Source organism: Schistocerca cancellata, chromosome 5 (genome assembly GCF_023864275.1).
Source record: "Schistocerca cancellata isolate TAMUIC-IGC-003103 chromosome 5, iqSchCanc2.1, whole genome shotgun sequence".
In the NCBI taxonomy this organism is placed as follows: domain Eukaryota; kingdom Metazoa; phylum Arthropoda; class Insecta; order Orthoptera; family Acrididae; genus Schistocerca; species Schistocerca cancellata.
Genome location: NC_064630.1, coordinates 59,524,349 through 59,549,435, shown reverse-complemented (window position 1 = coordinate 59,549,435; position 25,087 = coordinate 59,524,349). Strand labels below are relative to the sequence as shown.

Here is a 25,087-nt window from a genome sequence, read left to right as displayed (position 1 = left end):
GTTATTTTTAGGTCACGAGTGAGTAATGTTTAAATCATTTTACAGCTGTGTTAGAGTAGCTCCCGAAAGTTCCCGTGTATTTTGTTAACTGTAATAACAGACTACAGTAAGTAACACTCGGCAAGTTCTGTGAAGGGATCTACTAAAACAGTAAGAAGGTAGAACAGTCCTGAACAAGATATGTAAGACGTCTCCTCTCCGTCAAACAGATTTGATACGCGTATAACCTGAATTTTAATGGTCTCCTCTGCAAGTGATTACCCCGAAAGTTTCTACACCAAACAGTGAGAACCGCAAGTTCATCCCAACGATTTATTCTGTCCTCTTCCGTAACGAGGGGTACCTTCATCACTATTTCACGGTGTACGCATTGCTGCAGAGAAACCGTCGTGTAAAACTGAATCACAAGAGGATGGTTTTTCGAATGATTTTCACACCAACATACTCAAACGCTTTGATGGTATTCAAGTCATAGGTCAAATAAGTTATTCAAAAATATTCATAGCTTGTTTTGCATTTCAAACAGAGTTGCCCTTTGCATTAGCATGAGTAACGCTATTTCGTGTACATAGTAGCACGTAGCTGATTAACAGAAGGGTGTTTGCCGGAAGGAGACAGTGCGACATCATCCAATTAGTCACTTCAATTTTTCTAATCACAGTTTTTCACACTTACCAATGCAACAGGTGGGCTTATTATGAAGTCAACTGTGGTCTGTTGCGTTGACATTGACATGCAGTAGGTTTCATCTCACTGTCACTAAGGAAGACTATGTGAGTTTTAAAAACAGAAACCCTGTTGTTTCCCTGCAGTACCTAAGCTAGCTTAATTCATAACAAACGGACTACGTGATGATAGAAATTTAAGTAATAAGGAAGAAATGAGTCCGTACTGATAACTAACCTTGACTGAACGAACACACTGTAGACAAAATATAACAACTAATCGAAACGAGTCTTTCCGTTACTGGGTAGCTAATGAAATACGTTAGTAATCAAGCGCATTGAAAATCGAACGACGCTATTGGCAGCTGTATTGAGCAGTAAGCTATACGTTATTGTGCAGTACGATTAAGCCAAGGGACGCAATCGCAGGACATGAAACGTTCTATAACAACATCTATCTGGAGGCGCCAGGTTGTCAATGTAACAAGTATGGAAGTCATACTCTTCTTTGTCAAATGAGAATCATCATGTCCATTATGAACTTTAAATATTTTATAGATAATAATCCACCAGAAACATTTTTGTTATTTCCTACTAATCTGCACCGTCTGTCTCCAGTTTTCACTAGCTCTCATCTAATAAACCATACGTGCACCTCATTCCCTGCCGTGCTTCCTTGTGGTCCATTGGACATGTTTCTGTGAGTGTTTTCTTAAGAGCACTGTTTCAGCGGGGGTGTGGTCAAGCCATACTGCAGGCAGTCTTGTAGCCTCCGTTCTTTGGACAAGGGCCAATTGAGCAGATCTTGTGACGATCAGCAACTTCCTGTAGTACATTTTTCTGTGATACACGCAACTAACGTCATGGGAAAAATATGCTACAGTCAGCAAGTGATAAACGAGAAAATATGTCGAACACACATAAAATATATATATATATATTTAGTTTTCTTTCACGAGTACAGTGACACTTTGTCACAGAATACCTCATATAACATACTGAGCTTATTGAAAGAAAACAAAATTGCGTTTGCAATGCTAATAGCAAATATTACTATCGTGAGTACACGATAATTACAATATCGTAGGAAGCCAAAGTAGCGTATCTCTGATAATGACGCTGCGGAAGGAAATTGTCACATGCATGTGTACTGCACAGTAAAAAGCTTCTTGACGTTCACTATTTGGTAATTATTTGAGGAAAATAATTTAGTTACTCTTATACAGGGTGTTATAAAAAGGTACTTTCAGGAAACATTACTCACACACGAGTAAAGAAAAGATGTTATGTGGACATGTGTCCGGAAACGCTTAATTTCCATGTTAGAGCTCATTTTAGTTTCGTCCGTATGTACTGTACTTCCTCGATTCACCGCCATGATATCATACGGGATACTACACCTGTGCTGCTAGAACATGTGCCTTTACAAGTACGACACAACATGTGGTTCATGCACGATGGAGCTCCTGCACATTTTAGTCGAAGTGTCGAAGTGTTCGTACGCTTCCCAACAACAGATTAGGTGACCGATGGATTGCTAGAGGCGGACCAATTCCGTGGCCACCACGCTCTCCTGACCTCAACCCTCTTGACTTTCATTTATGGGGGCATTTGAAAGCTCTTGTCTACGCAACTCACGTACCAAATGTAGAGACTCTTCGTGCTCGTATTGTGGACGGCTGTGATACAGTACGCCATTGTCCAGGGCTGCATCGGCGCATCAGGGATTCCATGCGACGGAGTGTGGATGCATGTATCCTCGCTAACGGAGGACATTTTGAACATTTCCTGTAACAAAGTGAAGTCACGCTGATACGTTCTGTTGCTGTGTGTTTCCATTCCATGATTAATGTGATTTGAAGAGAAGTAATAAAATGAGCTCTAACATGGAAAGTAAGCGTTTCCGGACACACGTCCACATAACATATTTTCTTTCTTTGTGTGTGAGGAATGTTTCCTGAAAGTTTGGCCGTACCTTTTTGTAACACCCTGTATAGGAGAAACAAAGAGAATTTTTTGCTTCCTATACATCAATTGAAATTACGTGAACAATTTCCACAGTATACGGCAATATAAAGATATAACGAATTAATAGGCAAAAACATACTTAATACGAAACGAGATCGTTTAAAAATAAAGTTGCAAATGATTTTGTGGAAGAAATGTTATTACTTTTCAGCAGATGAATTCATGGAAAATGAACTGACAACTTGAGCTAGATAGAACTTTAGATTATTTTCTATAGCAAATTTGTATTATCATTAGGATATTGACACCAGTTCTCTCCTTGTGGTGAATCGAGCGATTTAGATTGTGTATACTATGGGGGTAATAAATCACAGTCCACAATCATAGAACTGTGAAACGCTAGAATGAAAATTTATTTCAGTTTAGTAAGCGCTGATGCAGATGATCATCTGCTTTGACCTACGAGTCAAATACTTTTTGTTTTCTAGCAGCGATGTACTCTTTTCGAAACAGTAAGAAAAGCAATCAACTTAAAACCGTGACAGTTCACAGTAGAACCCTGTGAGTAAGAAGTATCAGCCGTAGATTCACATTTTATCATTACTGGCTTCGGATTTTTTAAAAATCTGTTGCGAACTTTTATGGCGACGCCGATCTGTGTCGTTAATTTTTTGGCGCTGATACGTAAAAAAATAAGTTATTTAACGTCCAGTAAACATATTTAATTTTTTTTAATTTGTGTAATCGTACTTTAAATGGTCTTAAATTTCATGCATATGCAGGGTGTAATTGGTACGAATACACATAATTTTATATAATTTTATATGTGATACCCTGACATGTATGCACATCAGTGAGTTGATTATTTTTCTATGTGCTGAACAGTTTTCCTGATATTTTCTGCACGGTCAGAATTGCACCACTAAGTGAACTGCCCCTGTCAGTATAGACTAGCCACTTTACGTACACGCATACACATTTCAACACCTTAGCTGCTGCCCAGGGGAAAATAGGTAAAATGGCTTGTCGCAAATAACGAAAATACTGGTGTAATGTTGTTCAGTACACCGTTCTGTCACCAGTAGAAATATTTGCGCTTACACCTGTAATACTCTGTATAATTTGGCCGAAACTTACGTGGTAAATGTTCCTGGGCGACGCAGCCGTCGAATATATTTGTTTTAGGTTTCCAAACCTTGCTGTGTTCGTGCGTGCAGTGTGTACTGACTAATTATCGGATTAACAAGGACCATTCTAAAATTGGTAGGTGTATTACAGTTATAATCCAAAAATTTAACGAGCACAAAGCAAGCTACCATCTTGAAAAGCTGTAGATGCCATATAAGTATAGATTTGAAAAAACAGATAAAGTGTAAATGTAAACTGTGGTGTGTGTACTGTAAGACCTTCGGTACACACACCATCAGATTATTTGACTTGCCGCTCTAACGAAGCAGGCGAGTGTCAGCAATATGTCTCGTGGTCTTACCGTGGCGTGTTTATCTTCTGCCGTTAGGTCAGGCGATAGAAATGCTACTTGCACGCTTAGAGTAGCAGATTGACGGTGACCAACTTTAAACAGAACTTGATTAATTTTCACACACATTTATTAAAATAATAACAATCATAAACCTTACTTAACTTGATTCTCGATGCTATTTACAATTGACAATCTGAAGTTCCTTGGTCTTGGTACGTTAATCTTATTCTCACATATCTCTGATACCTGACAAAGTGTCCATACATTTCTCTTCATGGCTATGTACAGGAATATGATAATCTTATTAGGCGCAGACTGGAACTTGACTACAGACTAACGCAGACTGACTGATCGGAGGTCTGTACACTCGTTATAATACCTCGAGCGTTCAGGTATCACTGCGCGAGTGTGATCCGCGAGGAGAAAAGGTTCTACGTTAGCAGCAATCTCATTGGCTGCGAGACATATTAATACGCGGATCTGCGGAAGCAGAATTTGGTTCGTCTCTAAGACAGCGCCATCTCGTAGTGCGGAGACGGACGAGCGCTGCGCCTGCGCTGTTGTGCTTAGCGGGGCGCGCTCTGTTGGGAAAGTTGTGTACGCGCGGAACTATGTACACAACATAAATAAAAATTTCTGTAGCATATTTAAGGCTATTTGCTGTTATCCAGGTATAATTCTTGTAACTGTACACAAGTCACGCTTCTCAACATATTTGTTTCCGAAAAGCGATAATCGAGTTTTTCATTGCGAGTAGGGGCACAGGTGCTGTTGAACCACATGAAGGGGGGGGGGGGCTGTCATAACCGTCCCTTACTGCTCACGGTGACGTGTCAAGTGTTAAACTGTCTCACTTTTCTTGCAGTCCCTTCCATGGGCAGACACTATCATCCATGTCTTCCGTCTATTCTGTGAAGTGTATTATTAAATGTTTGTATCCCACCCCTTCATTGTCCGCTGATCTCGCGTCCGCATTACAGTCACACGTCTTTCGGCTGCAGGTGCTGTCGTGGCTGTGCCAGAAGGGGGAGGAGACCCTCCGCCGACACTCGCAGCTGGCCACCAGTCTGCCCGCCATCAAGGAGCAGGAGAACGACTTCGAGAAGTTCTACTTCATCTCCATGGTGAGTACTCTCTGACTGCAGGTTCTTACCTATCCAGCTACAGTTTTACCTTTAACTGATGAAATGCTGCAACGCAGGTGAATATTTTCCCAATCTTAATTTTCATGAGACACAATAGCACCCAGCCGTTTATTTCGTCTCATGCCAGATATGAAGACAGAGCATTTTCTATCGGTGCGTCTTTAAATTAGTGCTAGAAATCTTCACTAGCATTGTGCTATAATTAACGCTGAACTGAAAACCTTATTAATAGTTTTTCGGTACGAATGAGAAGTATTATTTCCTAATTAATAGAATATCTAACATCTTTCCAAAACTACTTCTCATAACTGAGATCAGGTGACTCGGATGTTTACAGTCATTTCTTAAAACGGCCACTTAGTTGATCCGACACAATCTTATTAGGAAAAGAAAATAAGTTTGTGGCTAAGCATTAGACGTGTGACGGAAACATTTAACTGTAAATATAAATTTGTACCAGTTCCTTTCATTCAATTAAAGTGACTTTCGTCTCACAAAATGCTCCGTCGATTTTAATTCTGTGAACTCCTCTTTCCTCTAGGCAATTCTATGTGAAAGAAGATGCCAGAATTTCGAAGGAATTTCGAGAATAATCGCCAACATAATTTCCAGTCGTTTCTCTGTCCGCTATACAAAAGCAAAATACGTCGCCGCCTCCGCAACCCTCTTTGTAAAGAATCATTCAGGGTAATCATTGGGAGTTACGGAAAAGACAATAAAATGTCAATCATTTCTTAAACAAAGCAAATGCTGTTCATCCCTGTTATCACATCTTTACTTCTGTTGTTTTGTTGTTTCGTAGTATCTTCTTCAACTTCTAAGAAACAACAGCTAGAGATATTTCGCTGTCGAGCTGATACATACAAATGATTTACGAAATATAAACTGTATATCACCCCAGAAATTTCACTGGCATTTTCGCTGACATCCACTGTTAAGTTAAGTAGTAAGTAGATTAGTATCTTTTTTTTATAAAATCCTATTGCATATTTTTCAGTGACATAGAAGTATGACAATAGCTAACTGCTTCATCTACGTTTCTTATCCCTTAAGAAGGCGTTGCTTTCATTCTGTCGCCCACACTTTTGAAGTGTCAGAGAGTATTCTCACTATTTTACATAAAGAAACCGGAAGAAGCGCAGTGCACCTACGGCATAGCTGATTTCCATCCGCAGCCGTGTCCATTCCAAGTCTGTGTCCTATCTCTAATGACCTCGGTCTCCACGAAACTTTAAACTTTAACGTTCTTTCTCTTTTTGTTGTGTACTAATCCAAACACTACTACTAATGTGGCTTTGGAAACATCGTACATTTCCTCCAATTGCGTGTCATGTACTGAATCATACTATGACACAGAAAATAAAAAGGATCGTTATGTCACACAGCAGCCGTTGTGCTGGCTAGCGTATCAAATAAGTTAACTGTGCAGTAACATAGTTTTGCTGATGAAGATTGAGCTCTTTTTGACAGTTTTCGTTTGCCTCTGCTGGCTTCGCCTGCGCGACCGCTACCCGCGCAACACATACGTTCGTTGAGTAAAGGGAGTGACAGGCGCAGAGTTCTCTATCTGTACGTAGTTGCAACAGTTATTATCTCTTTACAGTCTTTCGGAACTATATTTCAATCACTGGTGGCAATGTATGGCACAGTAGACAAGTTTGCCGATTACGCAAGCAGGACACAGAAACGTAGCAACGTTCATTTTTTGCTGGTTCAGAGATCTCTTAAACAACTTGCACCCACGATATTGTACATCGCCCTGCCTCGGCGTAGTCTAATGCGCATCATTATCCATTTACGTAGTGTTGCCTATAAAGTCACCTACATCGTTTCTAAAGCTTAATGTACCCGCTACACAAAATTTGACCACGATACAGAAGAGCGACTATAATGTCTGTGGTGTTCGAGGCTTATCGTGCAAGGCATTTTTCTCGAGAGTTGTCGTTTTCACACTGAATAAAATTTGCTCAAAACTGAAAACCACGAGTTCGATTGCATATTTGTTCACCGGAATATGGTACAATGGTAGTTCCGTTGAAGTGATCTCTCAAAAGTGAACACATTTTGTCTTGAAAATAGTTTGTTTTTGGTAGGAAGCAAGAGTTTGATATTTAATCAAAATACAGTCATTCTTTGGCCGACGTGGTGACAAGAAACAGATCTTCTGTGGGCTAACAAATGGACTACAAAAATCTATACTAATTTTATAGAGAGAAAATAAATTTCCGTTATAGTTCCCAATTTGAGTAACATAAGAAGAAAATTAATTTTTAAGACTCTGTAGCTCAATAGGTAGAAATGGAACTTTCGTAAGACCACTCTGCAGTGCGTATATCTGCCCGTCTGTTAAGACCCATTTTTCTCAGGAACACGGAAAAGCATCCAGCTGAAATTTATGTCAAATACTAATGTCTACAGTCGCTTGGCTGTACAAAACATTTAAGCTTCTAAGCGAGTGTCGTCATTTTTCCTTCCTAGTCCGCGGTTCTTCAGACAAAAGTTGTCCTGTCGGTGGATTGACTTAAGTAAGGTAGAATTTTAAAGGACGTATCGAATGTACAGTGTATGAACAGCATCCTACAAAGAAAATAAAATCAAAGCACGGAATCGGGAAGCCTGTCAGTCACTGTCAGCTGCAGAAGCTCTTCAGGGTACCAGAAACTGGAAAAGGACGGAAGTTTCAAAGAAGTGGGTGACTTGCATTATTGCATTATTCTGTCGGAGTAAAATGTGTTCTTCCTTAGTAGTTCATAAAAAAGATGTTAGAAACCATAGAATTTCTCACTGTGAAAATAGTAAAAAGAATTTTCATGAAAAACACGAGATCTAAAATATTTACGTACCTCATCTCAATAATGAAAAATTGTTGTATAAAAACGTCCGTTATCGTGAATGAATTTTTCAGTCTGCAGCGGAGAGCGCGTTGATATGAAACTTCCCGGCTGATTAAAACTGTGTGCACACATTTTTAATCTGCCAGGGAGATTCATACCCATTATACTTCCTGTTTCTTTAGTTAAGAGTTGTTCACGCACCAGCACCAGCAATACGAGTATTATATGGAATGTATCACCGAACCTACGCAATATATATATATATATATATATAAAACAGAAATGTCAAACAAAAGAAATTTATTATTGAGAGCTCTGTGCAGTGATATTAATGTTACGCCATGTTTCGAATTAAAACTTAAGCTGACGTCATTAGCTCTAGCCTCTCCCAGATTCCAGGCAATGTTAGCTTCACCACTGAACTTGTACCTTAATATCTAAACGTACGCCTCGCATGCGGGAGAAGTGCGGTTCAAATTCCTGTCAAACCGCCCCGGCGTAGGTTTTCCGTCGTCCGCTTGGACGGAGTAAGACGTATTCCCACTGTGCGTTTGAAAACGACACAGCCGATTGTCCCTTTCACTCTCCGCTCAGTCGGAGCTGTGCTGCGTTTGTAATGACGTCGTCGAGGAACCGATAAAGCCTAACCTCCCTTCCTGTCCGTGCTTACAGGTTTTTGCCGAAACCGCTTTTTGCCCGAAAGATCTCGGACGCTCCGTTTTTGAAGGAGATAAGGATCGGCGCGGTAAGCTTGGAGTGCCATTTATAGATGAACTCGTGATCCGATTGGCTTTTACCAGCGAATGCTACGGCAAACGTGCGGTATGCGCGTGTTCAGACTGGTGGCCGGCGACGCGCGCGACACGTGCGAGGAGTCCACGTGGCAGGGAGAGCACGTGGCAGTGAGGGCACAGCGCTGCCACGTGAGCCGGCGGCGGTATAAATGGTGCCGCCGTTCTCACAGCGCCGTCACGGTCTGTGGGCGTATGAAACCGGGGCAGGTCTCGTGCGCGGGAAATGTAGACCCCTGTACTTCACCATGTTTCATTTCAACGTGAATACGTTGTTCTGGCGCTGAGGAGTTGAATAAGGCTTCAGTAGAGACGTTCTGTATATAGATACGTATTTCTCGGAACTCGTCACAGGTCAGATTTTGTCGTATTCTCAGGTTTTCAGCGCTCCAGTCTCGGTATGGCACATACTTTTAATCTGCCAGGAAGTTTCAAGATTTTAGTTTCATCAAACGTAATCGTACTTCTCTTTGCGAGGTTGTGTTTGGCAACATTTTTGATCGTACTCGCGATATTTAGTGGGCTTCGGTCCTCTGAGCAGCGTTCTGAAGTCGTAAGTACAGCCTGGCCAATGTAGCTGCTACCGTTTCACAAGGACTTCCATAAATTCAAGGCGCTCTGAGAAGAAGAGTGTCTTGTTGGTGCAGCATCTAAGTAATTCTCTCGGTGGCCAGAAATCTGCCCAGGAATCTGCTTATTTTATCTCTTGTAGGCCCGAAGAAAGGAAGGAGTGATACAGCAAGGAAGGAAGGAAGATTAGACTATAACGTCCCATCGACAGAGTGCAGTAGGCTAAGGATCTTGTAGTGACTGACTAGCTGCTGTGTTTTCATTTAGTAGAGACCATTTATTTAATATCTCGTTCAATAAAGCCTTTCTTCCGGAACTCTTTTTTCATATATCTGACTGCGGATTCCGGGTGGTCCTCGAAAGAAACAGTTTTAGCTAACCGTATCAGCGTATTTAAAACAGCTATCTTTTCGGCTGGATGATGAAAGGTTTGCGCACTGAGATATACGTCACTATGCGTTGGTCTTCCGAAAAACAGTGTGGTCGAGACACCTAATTGATTTTCGTTGAAGTAAAACATCTAAAAATTGTAATTTTCCTTCTCTCTCCACATCAGCGCTCAACTTGATATTGGTGAGCATACCATTCATATAATCAATGAACTATTAAAGAGACTCCGTCCCGTGTGTCAAGATAAAGAAAGCGTCGTCAGCATATCCAAAGAAGTAAGACGAACGCTTCTTCTTCGAAATCCTCCTTAAAGAAATCAGCCACTGCCCCGAGAATACGGAGAACCAATGTTATTCCTTCCGTTTCCGTGACCTTGTGACATTTCGATAACATAATTCGGCCAACTAAATACGAAAGTATAACATGGCCAATTACTACGACAGGTAACTTCTGACGATGGCGACAGAGCAAGTCGTTGAAAGCTGGAATTTACTTACGAATCTCACGAAGTAAGAATTCCCTGAAATATTTCTCCAAGCATATCACCGAAAAAATTATTTTGTAGGTAATATCTAAAGTTGTGTTTTGGTGCCACGTTTTTTATGTGGTGGCGGTAGTAAGTTCCTATGGGACCGAACTGCTGAGGTCATTGGACCCTACGCTTACACGCAACGTAATCTAACTTAATTACGCTAAGGACAACACACACACCCATGGCCGAGGAAGGACTCGAACCTCCGACTGGATAAGCCGCGCGAACCGTGGCAAGGCGCCACAGACCTTGCGGCTACCCCACGCGGGCGTCTTTTACGTCAAATTCTCCCGATCCCACATATCGGCCTTCTTGCGGAGGCCTTATCCCACGCAGTGTGTGCAGCCTGTGATGCAAATTTGAGAAGAGTATTTTTCGCATTTATCAGCGTAGATATTCATGATTGGCTGTAGATTGACGTTGCCGTGATTTGTGCAAGCGTTCATCGATGTATAATAGTGGAAAACACGTGAGGAACGGTTGGTGAAGAGATGTGCGGTGGAAAGTGGAAGTGTGCCACGTTACTCTGCAGCCAGTGCCCTCTTGCTCTGCTTGTCAGTGCTTCTTCTAGTGGACGTGTAACGTTTGCCGTTTATTTCCTCATTAGATTAGGCTTGGTAAATGCACTTGGCCACTGTGGTTTTTATTATGGGTGTAATTAAACAAACACGACAAGTATTACGTTAAGAAGCTACATCCATACTTTCCGGAATGTACAAATTGTCAGCAACAGAAACAGTGGTCCAAGGTGGGGCTCGCCGCAGCGTTGGCAGTTGCCACGGTAGGCAGCGGCTGGAGTGTGTGGCGTGGCACAGAGACAGGGAACGCACTGGTAAAGCCACAAAGTATTCGCCGTCCCTCCTCGCGCAGAAAGCATGAAACTGCCAACTTCTGACTTGCACATTACTATAGTGGCTGGATGGTGCAGCGTGAGTGAGTTAACAAACTATAAAAATCATTTTTCGCGTCGTAAACAAAAAATTCAAGCATTTCCTATCTTAAATAACGATCCTAAAAAACCTGACGATGACTTTTACTAAACGTACCGCTACATTTCGTAAAACTTTATCATCAAGAAAGCGGTTTCAAATTATTTCAGAAACATTTCCATTGCTTGTTTGTCCAGTCCGAACCGTTCTCACACCATTGGCCACAATTATGGAAGTTTCTTGCGCCTGTCTGTAAATATTGTTGTATACAGGGTGAGTCACCTGACGTTACCGGTGGATATATTTCGTAAACCACATCAAATACTGACGAACCGATTCCACAGACCGAACGTGAGGAGAGGGGCTCGTGTACTTGTTTAATAAAAACCATACAAAAATGCACGGAAGTATGTTTTTTAACACAAACGTACGTTTTTTTAAATGGAACCCCGTTAGTTTTGTTAGCACATCTGAACATACAAACAAATACGTAATCAGTGCCGTTTGTTGCATTGTAAAATGTTAATTACATCCGGAGATATTGTAACCTAAAGTTGACGCTTGGGTACCACTCCTCCGCTGTTCTATCGTGTGTATCGTAAAAATTAAGGTTTGTTGTAGGGGCGAAGAAAATTCAATAATTTCGTGTAAAGCAGGCAGACTATGAATCACATAACTGTAAACTTGTGCTTAAACATACTCAGAAGTTGAGGTAAACAGTTAAGGCTACGATAAATTAGGAAGCTGGGAAATAAATTTACAAGTAGACGATGGAGGGACCGCCCCCGTTTCCATAAACAATATGGTCCACTTATTAATTCGAAGCTTTCTGTCAACACACACCGCCAATGAATATGCTGAACAGTCAGAAAGCGAAAAAAATAAACACACGTTCTGGAAACAACTTCGGAAACATTCGATCAGCAAACTCTTGTCATGAATATGCATAGCACTATAAAATCAACCGGCGCTGTTTTTCTCTTTTGTTTTATTTTCTCTATCCCTCTTTTTTTAAAACGTTGTTCACCTTTAACCCTAGTTGTGTTGCTGAAACAGAAACCACTCCAAACTATTGCAACAAATCGCAGAACAGTACTATCTATTTTTCATATAATTCTTTCTAAAACAGGTATGTCTCCTTCTCAAATTTCTTTCCTTGTGAAATATAATCTTCTGTGAAATTTACTCAAAAGAAATTTTTTCTCTTTCCTAAGCTCGCGATATTCGAAGAACGAATTGTTTCTCAATCCATTTATGGATGCTCCAGCAATGTGTGAAACTCCTTTCTCCAATGCGTAGCATTTATACCTACCTATTAGAGTAAGAATTCAGTGAAAATAAATTGGCATCCTCCTGAAACCAGTGATTTGTTTTTTCTTACTTATTTCACGTGTCGATCGATTTACGAAGAATGCTGTTGAAGAAAAGGCTGAAAGATCTCTAGAAAGTGTTCCCCTTACTGTAACTGTGTATGCAACCCGCTACGCCACTGCGCATATAAGGCTGCCCGCCGTTCGGCGTAGTAAACTACCGTTCTATCGTCACAAGTATAACCGAGATTATTATGATCGTCATCAGCATTGTTGTCATCGGAATTATGCTGTATGTTGCGTAATTGGTCTGAATGAAGAATATTTCCAGTAGTTAACTCAACATCAGTGTTCTCGCTTTTACTTTAACCTCTTCCTTACCATCACTTCATTCCTTGACGACCACCTTTGAAGCGGAATTCGTCCGAAAGGCTTTAAATTTACACAACTTAGCTCCCTAGTTTTTTTGAGTATCGAGACAGCGATAGTGCAATTCCGGAGGGAGTGGCACCGAAACTGTGCCACAGACTTCAAGGCAATGCAACCGCATTAACCGAACTGTGAAGCGTATTGCTTCCTTACAGGCGCAGTAATACTTCAGCGCTTGTGCCCATTTGTTTCACTCGGCGAGTCTGTAGATGAACAAATGTCGCGGCTGATCTTTTATGCGCGTAGCACCTCTTGTCGTAACGCCAGAAAATAATATATTCCCCTTGAACAGCTACAATAAGTTACAGTTAATGCCATATTTTATGACGTACGATTATTACATCGCAAACTCAAATACTTGCTGTACAGGGTGTCTCAAACCTTTTGGGTCAAACTGGAACAGGTGATAATGGGTCCACAATCGATTATATTGAAACGAGGAGCCAGTGGTCGGAAATGCGTATTTGTTGTGTTATGGACGTAGACTGCGTACGCTTCATGATGACAACGTAACTCATGGTACTAAGTGGCGACCTCCAGTCTCAATGCATACATGACAATGACACATTAAGTTCTTTCGCACTCTCTCAAAGATCCCCCAAAGATCCCCCGGAGTTTCAGGCACCAACGTCTTGACGTAACGACAGAGGAAAAAGTCGAGAGCTATGGCATCCGCCAGTCACTCTGGCCATGAGACAGGGCTTACCCTTCCAGTTCAACGATGAGGGAACGTGTTGTTCAGGAGCTCGGCATTAACACCGAAGTGGGCTGGTAGACCGTCGTGTTGAAGCCACATCCTTTCGCGGGCCACAAGGGGTACAGATTCAAAGAATGCATGCGCCGCTTACAGTACATGCATTGAGACTAGCGGTCATCCCTTTGAATAATTACTATGAGCTACGTTGTTGTCATGAAGTGTACTTTGTTCATGACGCAATAAATATGTATTTCGCACCATTGCGTTTCTGTCTGAGTATAATCGGTTGTGGGCCCAAAAGGTTTGAAACACGCTATATATGACAAATTTATTCGTGTAAAATCCAAAAAGAGAACAAATGCTGGAGCTGACATTAAAAAGATTAATAAATGTTAGATAGATATAAAAACTATATTTTAAATTAAACAAAATTATGTGTCAATTTCCGTTCGTGATACAGAAGCTGCAGCTGAAGTAAAGGGTGGGGAAAATGTATCAGGCACTGAAAGTATTTGCAATAAGACTGACGCGGGATTGACCCTTCCTAAGGAACAAGAGGACTCACAGAAGATGAACAACTGTACGGGTATTTTATGCAAGTGGAAGCAACAGCAGACACCACCGTGTCAACGTACTCACGGGTGCAGAAGCAGTGGAATCTTCTGGTCACCGCGCTCGCCTGATCTCTCTCCTTGTGATTTTTAGCTGTGGGGAAAATTGAAGGCTCAGGTGTACTCACATAATACTCACACACTAGAAGAGATGCAGCAGAACACTTTAAACACTACTGCTGCTATCCCGCAGGCACAGCTGCTAAATGTATCTCACTGTTTGATAAATCGAGCACAGCGCCGCTTTGACGTCACTGCTGGCCATTTTCATCATCTCCTGTGATAATCAGCAACAATCCCAATCCGCGTCAGTGTATTGTAGACATATTCCGGGGGAATTTTATTTTGCCCACACTGTATACAAATAAATATGTAATCACGTTTTGAAAAGCACTGCAATGGAAACGATTATTTCACCACGATAACTTGTATTACTAACAAAAAAAACAAACTCAAGATTTCAGTTATTTTATGGAAAATTTATTTATAGCTTTGCTGTCCTTGAGGTGGATTGGATGACCACGACAGGGAAATTTGTGCCTTTCTGAGAAGTTAAATGCTTCTCCAAGATAGCTGTTTGATTAATTGTGTTTCACCCTTCCGTGTATTTCAATGAAGTGCAGTGATATCACGGTCACATTTTTGGCCTATATCTCCATTATTAACTAAGCTTTCACATTCAGCTCATCAGGCTGCTCAATGTCCTAACTCAGCGACTTCCCCAAAGCTGCACTTTCTCCGTAACTACTCCATAACTAGCAGTAGATCTGTGATTTTCTTGGTCCCATTCGGGAACATATCAGTGAGTCATTGTAGGAGTTAATAGCAGTATTGAGCTAAAGAGGAGCACTACATTTTAACACATTTTTTAAATGTAAATTTTATTTTAAATATCCAGACTGGTAGATAGAGGACGATAAACTGTTCAACGAATATAAAGTGGCGAGCTTCAGTTGCGAGTACTGTTATTCAGAAGATATTTTTAAGGTAACTTTAACATTGAAGCTTTGTCCGGAACACATTTCAAAACGTGTATCCTGTTAATTTCACCATTTTGCTATTACAAGATTTTTTTAGTCTGTCTTTGGTTTTCTTATAAAGTTTTTGGTACGAAAAAAGAGCCGATACTATGTAAGGGAGTGTAAGAGTTCGTTTGTACTTCTCTCAAGCAACTGAACAAAGAGTTCAAACGAAAATCAAAACTATTCGACACATTTATCGCAGAGGACTTTTCTGACCAAATACATTGAAGAGCCAAAGAAATTGGTACACCTACCTTATAACGTGTAGGACCCCCGCGCACGCAGAAGTGCCGCAGCACGACGTGGTATGAACTCGAGTAATGTCTGAAGTAGAGCTGGAGGGAGTAGACACCATAAATCCTGCAGGGCTGTACATAAATCCGTAAGAGTACGAAGGGCTGGAGATCTCTTCAATCAACACGTGCAAGGCATCACAGATATGCTCAATATTGTTCATGTCTGGGGAGTTTGCTGGCCAGCAGAAGTGTTTAAACACAGAAAAGTGTGGGGTGTCGCATTGTCCTGCTGGAATGGCCCAACCCGTCAGAATGCACAATGCACATGAATGGATGCAGGTAATCAGACGGTATGCTTACGTACGTGTCACTTGTCAGAGTCGTATCTAGATGCATGAGAAGTCCCGTATCGCTCCAACTGCACACGGCCCACACCATTACAGAGCCTCCGTCAGCTTGAACAGTCCCCTGCTGATATGTAGGGCTCATGGATTCATGAGGTTGTCTCCATACAAGTACACGTCCATCAGCTCGATACAATTTGAAAAGAGACTCGTCCAACCAGGCAACATGTTTCCTGTCATGAACAGTCCAATGTACGCGTTGAAGGGTCCAGGCGAGGCGTAAAGCTTTGAGTCGTGCAATCGTCAGGGTTACAGGAGTGGGCCTTCGGCTCCGAAAGCGCACAGCGATGCTGTTTCGTTGAATGGTTCTCAGGCTGATACTTGTTGATGGCCCAGCATTGAAATCTGCAGCAATTTGCGGAAGGGTTGCACTTCTGTAACGTTGAATGATTCTCTTCAGTCGTCGTTAGTCCCGTTCTTGCAGGATCTTTTTCCCGCCGCAGCGATGTCGGAGATTTCATGTTTTACTGTATTCCTGAAATTCATGGTACACTCGTGAAATGGTCGTACGGGAAAATCCCCACTTCATCGCTACCTCGGAGATGCTCTGTCCCATCGCTCGCGCGCCGACTGTAACACAAAGTTCAAACTCACTTAAATGTTGACAGCCTGCCATAGTAGCAGCAGTAACCTTTCTTTCGTGCTCCAGTACATACACTCCTGGAAACTGAAATAAGAACACCGTGAATTCATTGTCCCAGGAAGGGGAAACTTTATTGACACATTCCTGGGGTCAGATACATCACATGATCACACTGACAGAACCACAGGCAGACACAGGCAACAGAGCATGCACAATGTCGGCACTAGTACAGTGTATATCCACCTTTCGCAGCAATGCAGGCTGCTATTCTCCCATGGAGACGATCGTAGAGATGCTGGATGTAGTCCTGTGGAACGGCTTGCCATGCCATTTCCACCTGGCGCCTCAGTTGGACCAGCGTTCGTGCTGGACGTGCAGACCGCGTGAGACGACGCTTCATCCAGTCCCAAACATGCTCAATGGGGGACAGATCCGGAGATCTTGCTGGCCAAAGTAGTTGACTTACACCTTCTAGAACACGTTGGGTGGCACGGGATGCATGCGGACGTGCATTGTCTTGTTGGAACAGCAAGTTCCCTTGCCGGTCTAGGAATGGTAGAACGATGGGTTCGATGACGGTTTGGATGTACCGTGCACTATTCAGTGTCCCCTCGACGATCACCAGTGGTGTACGGCCAGTGTAGGAGATCGCTCCCCACACCATGATGCCGGGTGTTGGCCCTGTGTGCCTCGGTCGTATGCAGTCCTGATTGTGGCGCTCACCTGCACGGCGCCAAACACGCATACGACCATCATTGGCACCAAGGCAGAAGCGACTTTCATCGCTGAAGACGACACGTCTCCATTCGTCCCTCCATTCACGCCTGTCGCGACACCACTGGAGGCGGGCTGCACGATGTTGGGGCGTGAGCGGAAGACGGCCTAACGGTGTGCGGGACCGTAGCCCAGCTTCATGGAGACGGTTGCGAATGGTCCTCGCCGATACCCCAGGAGCAACAGTGTCCCTAATTTGCTGGGAAGTGGCGGTGCGGTCCCCTACGGCACTGCGTAGGATCCTACGGTCTTGGCGTGCATCCGTGCGTCGCTGCGGTCCGGTCCCAGGTCGACGGGCACGTGCACCTTCCGCCGACCACTGGCGACAACATCGATGTACTGTGGAGACCTCACGCCCCACGTGTTGAGCAATTCGGCGGTACGTCCACCCGGCCTCCCGCATGCCCACTATACGCCCTCGCTCAAAGTCCGTCAACTGCACATACGGTTCACGTCCACGCTGTCGCGGCATGCTACCAGTGTTAAAGACTGCGATGGAGCTCCGTATGCCACGGCAAACTGGCTGACACTGACGGCGGCGGTGCACAAATGCTGCGCAGCTAGCGCCATTCGACGGCCAACACCGCGGTTCCTGTTGTGTCCGCTGTGCCGTGCGTGTGATCATTGCTTGTACAGCCCTCTCGCAGTGTCAGGAGCAAGTATGGTGGGTCTGACACACCGGTGTCAATGTGTTCTTTTTTCCATTTCCAGGAGTGTATATAAGCACTGTTTCACCTGAAGGAGAAATTGTGGGATTCAAGTAGGTGAATTGGTGGACTCTAAGTCGATCTTCCTTGAATTCTGGAGTTGCCATTAACACCCCCCCCCCCCCCCATTTATGGACTCATCTGCCATCCGCCATGAACTACTCAAAATGGAATGCGTGATAAATGCTGAGTGTTATCGTGTTCTCAGGAATTCGTCAATCGGAGCTGGATTACGCAACGCACGCACAGAGGCGCCGACCCCTGGCCAGTGCAGAGATAAACACGTCGGGCGAACCGCGCGTCCCGAGCGCCATAATTCAATCCCGCGCCATTACGACGGCGCCACCGAATCAATCAGACTCGCTTGACACCCCGGGATGGGTTCAAGGCGGAACCAAACGTACTCGCAACGTAGTTTTCCAATCTGTGCTCTTTACTGCAATAACAGCACCGGTCCAAAGTGCGGGCGCAAATATATGGCATTGGCTGTAACACAAATCCTTGTTAGTGTCCTAAATCCAGCAGCACTGTTCAAGCACAACAGTCTTATTTGTTATCCTAAAATTTGCGACGTTACGCTCACAAAAATTTTTTCGACCGTGCGGTGACCGTGTTTGAGGTCTTTAGTTTTTCATCATCATCATCATTTAAGACTGATTATGCCTTTCAGCATTCAGTCTGGAGCATAGCCCCCCTTATACAGTTCCTCCATGATCCCCTAGTCAGTGCTAACATTGGTGCCTCTTCTGATGTTAAACCTATTACTTCAAAATCATTCTTAACCGAATCCAGGTACCTTCTCCTTGGTCTGCCCCGACTCCTTCTACCCTCTACTGCTGAACCCATGAGTCTCTTGGGTAACCTTGCTTCTCCCATGCGTGTAACATGACCCCACCATCTAAGCCTGTTCGCCCTGACTGCTACATCTGTAGAGTTCATTCCCAGTTTTTCTTTGATTTCCTCATTGTGGACACCCTCCTGCCATTGTTCCCATCTACTAGTACCTGCAATCATCCTAGCTGCTTTCATATCCGTAACCTCAACCTTGTTGATAAGGTAACCTGAATCCACCCAGCTTTCGCTCCCATACAACAAAGTTGGTCGAAAGATTGAACGGTGCACAGATAACTTGGTCTTGGTACTGACTTCCTTCTTGCAGAAGAGAGTAGATCGTAGCTGAGCGCTCACTGCATTAGCTTTGCTACACCTCGCTTCCAGTTCTTTCACTATGTTGCCATCCTGTGAGAATATGCATCCTAAGTACTTGAAACCGTCCACCTGTTCTAACTTTGTTCCTCCTATTTGGCACTCAATCCGTTTATATTTCTTTCCCACTGACATTACTTTCGTTTTGGAGATGCTAATCTTCATATCATAGTCCTTACATTTCTGATCTAGCTCTGAAATATTACTTTGCAAACTTTCAATCGAATCTGCCATCACAACTAAGTCATCCGCATATGCAAGACTGCTTATTTTGTGTTCACATATCTTAATCTCACCCAGCCAGTCTATTGTTTTCAACATATGATCCATAAATAATATGAACAATAGTTTTTCATGGCTTAGCAAATATTATTCTGTTGTTAGCTACCACAGTAGTGGATCTTACTGAAGTATATTCACTGTAAAGGACAGTGTGTACTCCGTCTACGTAATGAAGAAATGAACACGAGGCCTCTTTGGGTGAGAGAGAAGGGGGGGGAGAACATTTATGACACTTTTGCAGATTTTGTTTCTCGCTTAACATTATTTTCAAAGGAAGATCACGAAATAATTCATACCATTTCTTTCTTTTCAATGGGCGACATCCGTACTTTTTATTGCTGCAAAATTATTTCTAATCGTACGTCAGTTATTGCAGTGCTGATTAAAATGGTTCAAATGGCTCTGAGCACTATGCGACTTAACTTCTGAGGTCATCAGTCGCCTAGAACTTAGAACTACTTAAACCTAACTAACCTAAGGACAGCACACACATCCATGCCCGAGGCAGGATTCGAACCTGCGACCGTAGCGGTCGCTCGGCTCCAGACTGCAGCGCCTAGAACCGCACGGCCACTCCGGCCGCCGCAGTGCTGGTTACATTTAAAACCTAGTTCTATGTTGACTGCCTGCAATGAAAAGATTTCAATACGTGTTTCATTGACTCTACTTGCTTTGAAGGCATTTTTAAAATATCCTAACCGAAACATGGCATGTCACCTCGGGGATCGACAGCGAAACAATTGCAGTAACTTGTTCTGTACATTTTTAGTGTATGTATTATTTCTAGCAGCGGTAAACAAATACAAACTATACAGACTATGGTAACAGGGAAGCAAGATGTTGAGGCCATCAGAGACAGTGCATTAGTTCCTTTGCACGAGGATGTGGAAAAGAATACGCCGTGGCCCCGTCAAGGAACAATCCTAGCATTCGCCTGAAGTGGTTTAGGGAAACCGTCAAAAGTCAAAATCAGGAAATTATTCTCCATTCCACACAACGAAAACTTCGGTGTGTTGACCACTGGCCGCCGCGGCAGGTTAAATGTTTACGTACTATAGCTTACTTTGTGCTACAGTTGAAATCCAAAAAGAGGAGATATGAACATGGATTAAATGTCCTCGTATGTGTAAGTTTAGATGACATTACATCGACCTCCAAATTAACGTAAAAATTTACTAATACTTCAGAAGCGCACTGAAGCCGACACAGAAGTGATCTGCAAGTTTCGAAATCCATTATCCCGTAATAAATACAAATTTTTAGTTGAGAAACATTCACTGTTATGTTTTGTAGCAATCCGCTGCTGAATCCTAAATTGTATCAACAAAGTCATTTGTTCATATCTCACTCTGCCGGCCGGTGTGCACGTAAATAAGATAAACATATTAAGCAGTAAGTCATACGCTATGTCAATTGCAGAATCACTTGCAAATGGCTAAAAATCCAAAACTGCAGTGATGTATCCGAAAGAAAATCTGCTAACGGTCAAATAGGGAAAATCTTGTCGTTTAGATATTCTACACGACTGTGAATCCTAATAATAAGGAAACGATTTACGTTATGGATATAGGGAAGTCAATGTCTTTATCATTTCAAAAAAGAGTAGCTAATTTCCGCTGTTCGTAAATGAAATAAAATAAAGAGGGAAGGAGAGTATTCCGAGGACAAGATGAGAACGCAAAAAAATAGTTTAACTGCACTTTCCCGAGTTGCTTTTCTAAAACGAAATTAGAGTGTGGCTACCTGTTTACCGGCTTAGGGGGAATTACAGACACAATTTACGGGTTACCATCAGCCACAATTACTTTTCTCTTTCTTACTCCCCTGTACACACATACGAGCCAACAAATACAGTGTACCGGTGTTATTCATCGTATTAGAACGCTGAAAAATGAGTGTCTCAGAGCGTACGGTTTTTTCCCCTCGTTAGAATGAAAGTGTAGGTAATTGCGGAGGTGAGAAAATGCTAGCTTGGAGCTACATTACGTGGTACATCCGGTCGTTGGAGGCGTGAACATGGCTCGAAGTGTCTCTCGCTCATTACCCGACACTGCAATCTACTCTGCAGTGGTTTCCTCGTGGCTAGAAACTGATACTTTCGCTTCCAGAAATGAATTTGAGTTATTACTCTAAATGCACGTTCCACTCAGTTCTCCGATTATTCACGGTATTTGTTTTTAATACCGAGCAATTCTTCTATCAAATGAAATGAAGGTGTGCCTCCCTTCGGGTGGAAGTATCCTCTTACATTTATGGCTTCGGATCGTAGAGAACTCTGTCTGTTAGGAACACCGAATATGTTGCAATACCGCAGGGAGTTTGTGCATAATGTCTGAGTGTTTCACAGCCTCATATTAACCAAATTTTGATCTAAAGAGACATATGCTGATGCGCACCAGAGCGAAAGAGAGAGCTAAATTATTATATTTCCCAAAATTTGTTAAAATTTCTTGGCAGTAAATTTTTTTATTAATAAAGATTCACGATATTACTAGACAAATCTAACATAACAGTTTTTATCATTGCTATATATCGAGCGAGGTGGCGTATTGGTTAGCACTCTGGACTCGCATTCGGGAGGTCGATGGTTCAAACCTTCGTCCGACCGTCCAGACTGAGATTTTTCGTGATTTCCCCAAGTATCGAATGTCCATTTCCGGAATGGCTCCTTTCAAAGAGCACGGCCGATTTTCTTTGCTTCCTCTCTTCTGTTGCCGAGCATGTGCGCCATCTGTAATGACAAAAGCACACGCTATGCTAAGTATAAGGCCGATGTATGCGCAGCTTTAGCTGCATGACTCGGTTCACTTTTTTGTAGCACACGGTAAATTCAGTTGTTGCAAATGCTGCTGTTTAGTATCTCTAATTTACTTCCCAAAACCAGTTTAAACAATTGATCACCACAGTACAGAGGAAATATTCTGCAGGAAGAAGTTAAATCCAATTTATGTTGATTAATAAATGTGTATTCTTTTGAATACAAAATGTGGCATTGCCGCTTTTTTTTCAAATTCCCTCACTTAATAGATTCTAAGACAAAAAAAACGACGTCGCACCACGAAGGAATTATCCGAATGGGATAGAAATCGGTAGATGTGATGTACATGTACAGAAAAACGAATGATTACAATTTCAGAAAAGCTGGGTGTTTTATTCCAGAGAAAGAGCTTCACAAATTGAGCAAGTGAATAACGCGTTGTTACACCTTCGCCTTTGTGCAAGCAGTTACTCGGCTTGGCACTGAGCGATAGCATTGTTGGATGTCCTCCTGAGGGACACCGTGCCACATTCTGTCCAACGGGCGAGTTGGACCGTCAAATTCGTGAGTTGCTTGGAGGGCTCTGACCATAATCCTCCAAACGTTCTCAGTTGGGGAGGGATTCGCCGACCTTGCTGGCCAATGTGGGGTTTGGCAAGCACGAAGGCAAGTTGTAGAAACTCTGGCCGTGTGCGGGCGGGTATTATCTTGCTGAAATGTGATCCGCGAATGGTATGCCATGAAGGCCAACAAAACGGGGGTGCAGAATATCGCCAGAGTAGCGCCGTGTTGTAAGGGTGCAGCGGATGACAACCAAAGAGGTTCTGCTATGAAAAGAAATGCCACCCCAGACCATCATCACTCCTGGGTCTAGGGCCGGATGGCGAGCGACAGTCAGGTTGGTACCCCGCCGCTCTCCGGGGCGTCTCCGGACATGTTTGGGCTGGTCATCGGCGCTCATTTGGGAAGGGGACTCATCACTGAGCACAATGCTACTCCATTCAATGAGATTCCAGGCCGAAGACATGTTTGGAAAGGCCGCGGTCGGCGGTGGGATACCAACAACCAGGAGTGATGGTGTGGGCTGTCATTTATTCTCGTAGCAGTACCCCATTGGCTGTCATGGGCGGCAACCTTACAACACGGCGGTACGTTACGATACTCTACACCCCGTTTTGCTGCCCTGCTTGGCAGGCCATCTTGGCTTAAATTTCACCAAGATAATCCCTCAGAAGGCCATCCAACAGTTCTGTCAATCAGTGCCAAGCAGAATAACTGCTTACACAAGAGCCAGAGGTGATCCAACGCGTTACAGATTTGTTCAATTTGTGAAGCTGTCTAACGAATCATCCAGTTTTCCTGAAACTGTTCGTTTTTCTGTACATGTACATAACACCTACCGATTTCCGTCCCATTCGGATAATTCCTTCGTGATGTGTCGGTTTAATCCAAAAGGCGGGGTTTAGTTCCCGTTAGCTGTTAGCATTTTTCTTGCACTTGCAGCTTTTTCCACCTCTCCCAATGACTCTTAAGTATTACAGATGCCGAGTCGCCCCGTGGTTCTTGGTCCAAGTTAAACTGTATGTCACCAAGTAATTGTCTGTGGTTGTTGTTGTTGTGGTCTTCAATCCAGAGACTGATTTGATGCAGCTCTCCATGCTACTCTATCCTGTCCAAGGTTCTTCATCTCCCAGTACGTACTACAGCGTACATCCTTCTGAATCTGTTTAGTGTATTCATCTCTTGGTCTCCCTCTACTATTTTTACCCTCCACGCTGCCCTCCAATACTAAATTGGTGATCCCTTGATGCCTCAGAATATGCCCTACTAACCGATCCATTCTTCTAGTCAAGTTGTGCCACAAATTTCTCATCTCTCCAATTCTATTCAATACCTCCCATTCAATTCTTCTGTAGCAGCACATTTCGAAAGCTTCGATTCTCTTCTTGTCTAAACTATTTATCGTCCACGTTTCACTTCTATACATGGCTACACTCCATACAAATACTTTCAGAAACGACTTCCTGACACTTAAATCTATACTCGACGTTAAGAAATTTCTGTTCTTCAGAAACGCTTTCCTTGCCATTCCCAGTTTACATTTTATATCCTCTCTACTTCGACCATCATCAGTTATTTTGCTCCCCAAATACCAAAACTCGTTTACTACTTCAAAGCGTCTCATTTCCTAATCTAATTACTGCAGCATCACCCGATTTAATACAACTACATTCCATTATCCTCGTTTTGCTTTTGTTGATGCTCATCTTATATCTTCCTTTCAAGACACTGTCCATTCCGTCTGTGGTATTCAGTTCAAAGGTCGGAGGAAGGCGTAACACCTCGATTAGGACCATGCCAAGTAGAGCACTGCAGCACTCAAATCAGCCCTGGAGGGCAGCTTTTCGTTCCTTGTAAACGTTGCGTAACACGCCTTTAGAGTATTCGAAATCTTTCGCCCTCAGACCTTGATGTAATCCAGTCGAGCGTGGTCAGTGATTTTTGTACGCTTGCGCCGTGCGAGGGATTGCGCGTCGTCACTGTCGCGCAAAGCGATGGAAGGCGTGGCTTCGTCAGTACTGTTTCCCGGAGGCAGGTGTTCGTGACAGGAAAGAGGACGCTGGCTGCCGACGTAACGCGTCAAGTAGTGAGCGGGTGCCAGGATCCAAGCTGGGCAGTTGCCACGACGCAGCGCACTCCGCATCCCATTTTCTCGCGGCTCGCTGTTTGCCAGGCTCTTACGGTTCGTTCGGCATACCACTCT

At 43.1% G+C, this 25,087-nt stretch overlaps 1 protein-coding gene across 1 annotated transcript in view; it reads left to right on the top strand.

Moving 5' to 3' along the window:
* LOC126188364 (puratrophin-1-like) overlaps positions 1–25,087 on the top strand; it is a 1,249,514-nt gene that overhangs the window by 892,486 nt on the left and 331,941 nt on the right. Inside the window, exon 11 of the mRNA XM_049929962.1 lies at positions 5,115–5,237. Within this exon, the coding sequence (XP_049785919.1) occupies positions 5,115–5,237 (123 nt within the window). The remainder of the gene's footprint in view (positions 1–5,114; positions 5,238–25,087) is intronic.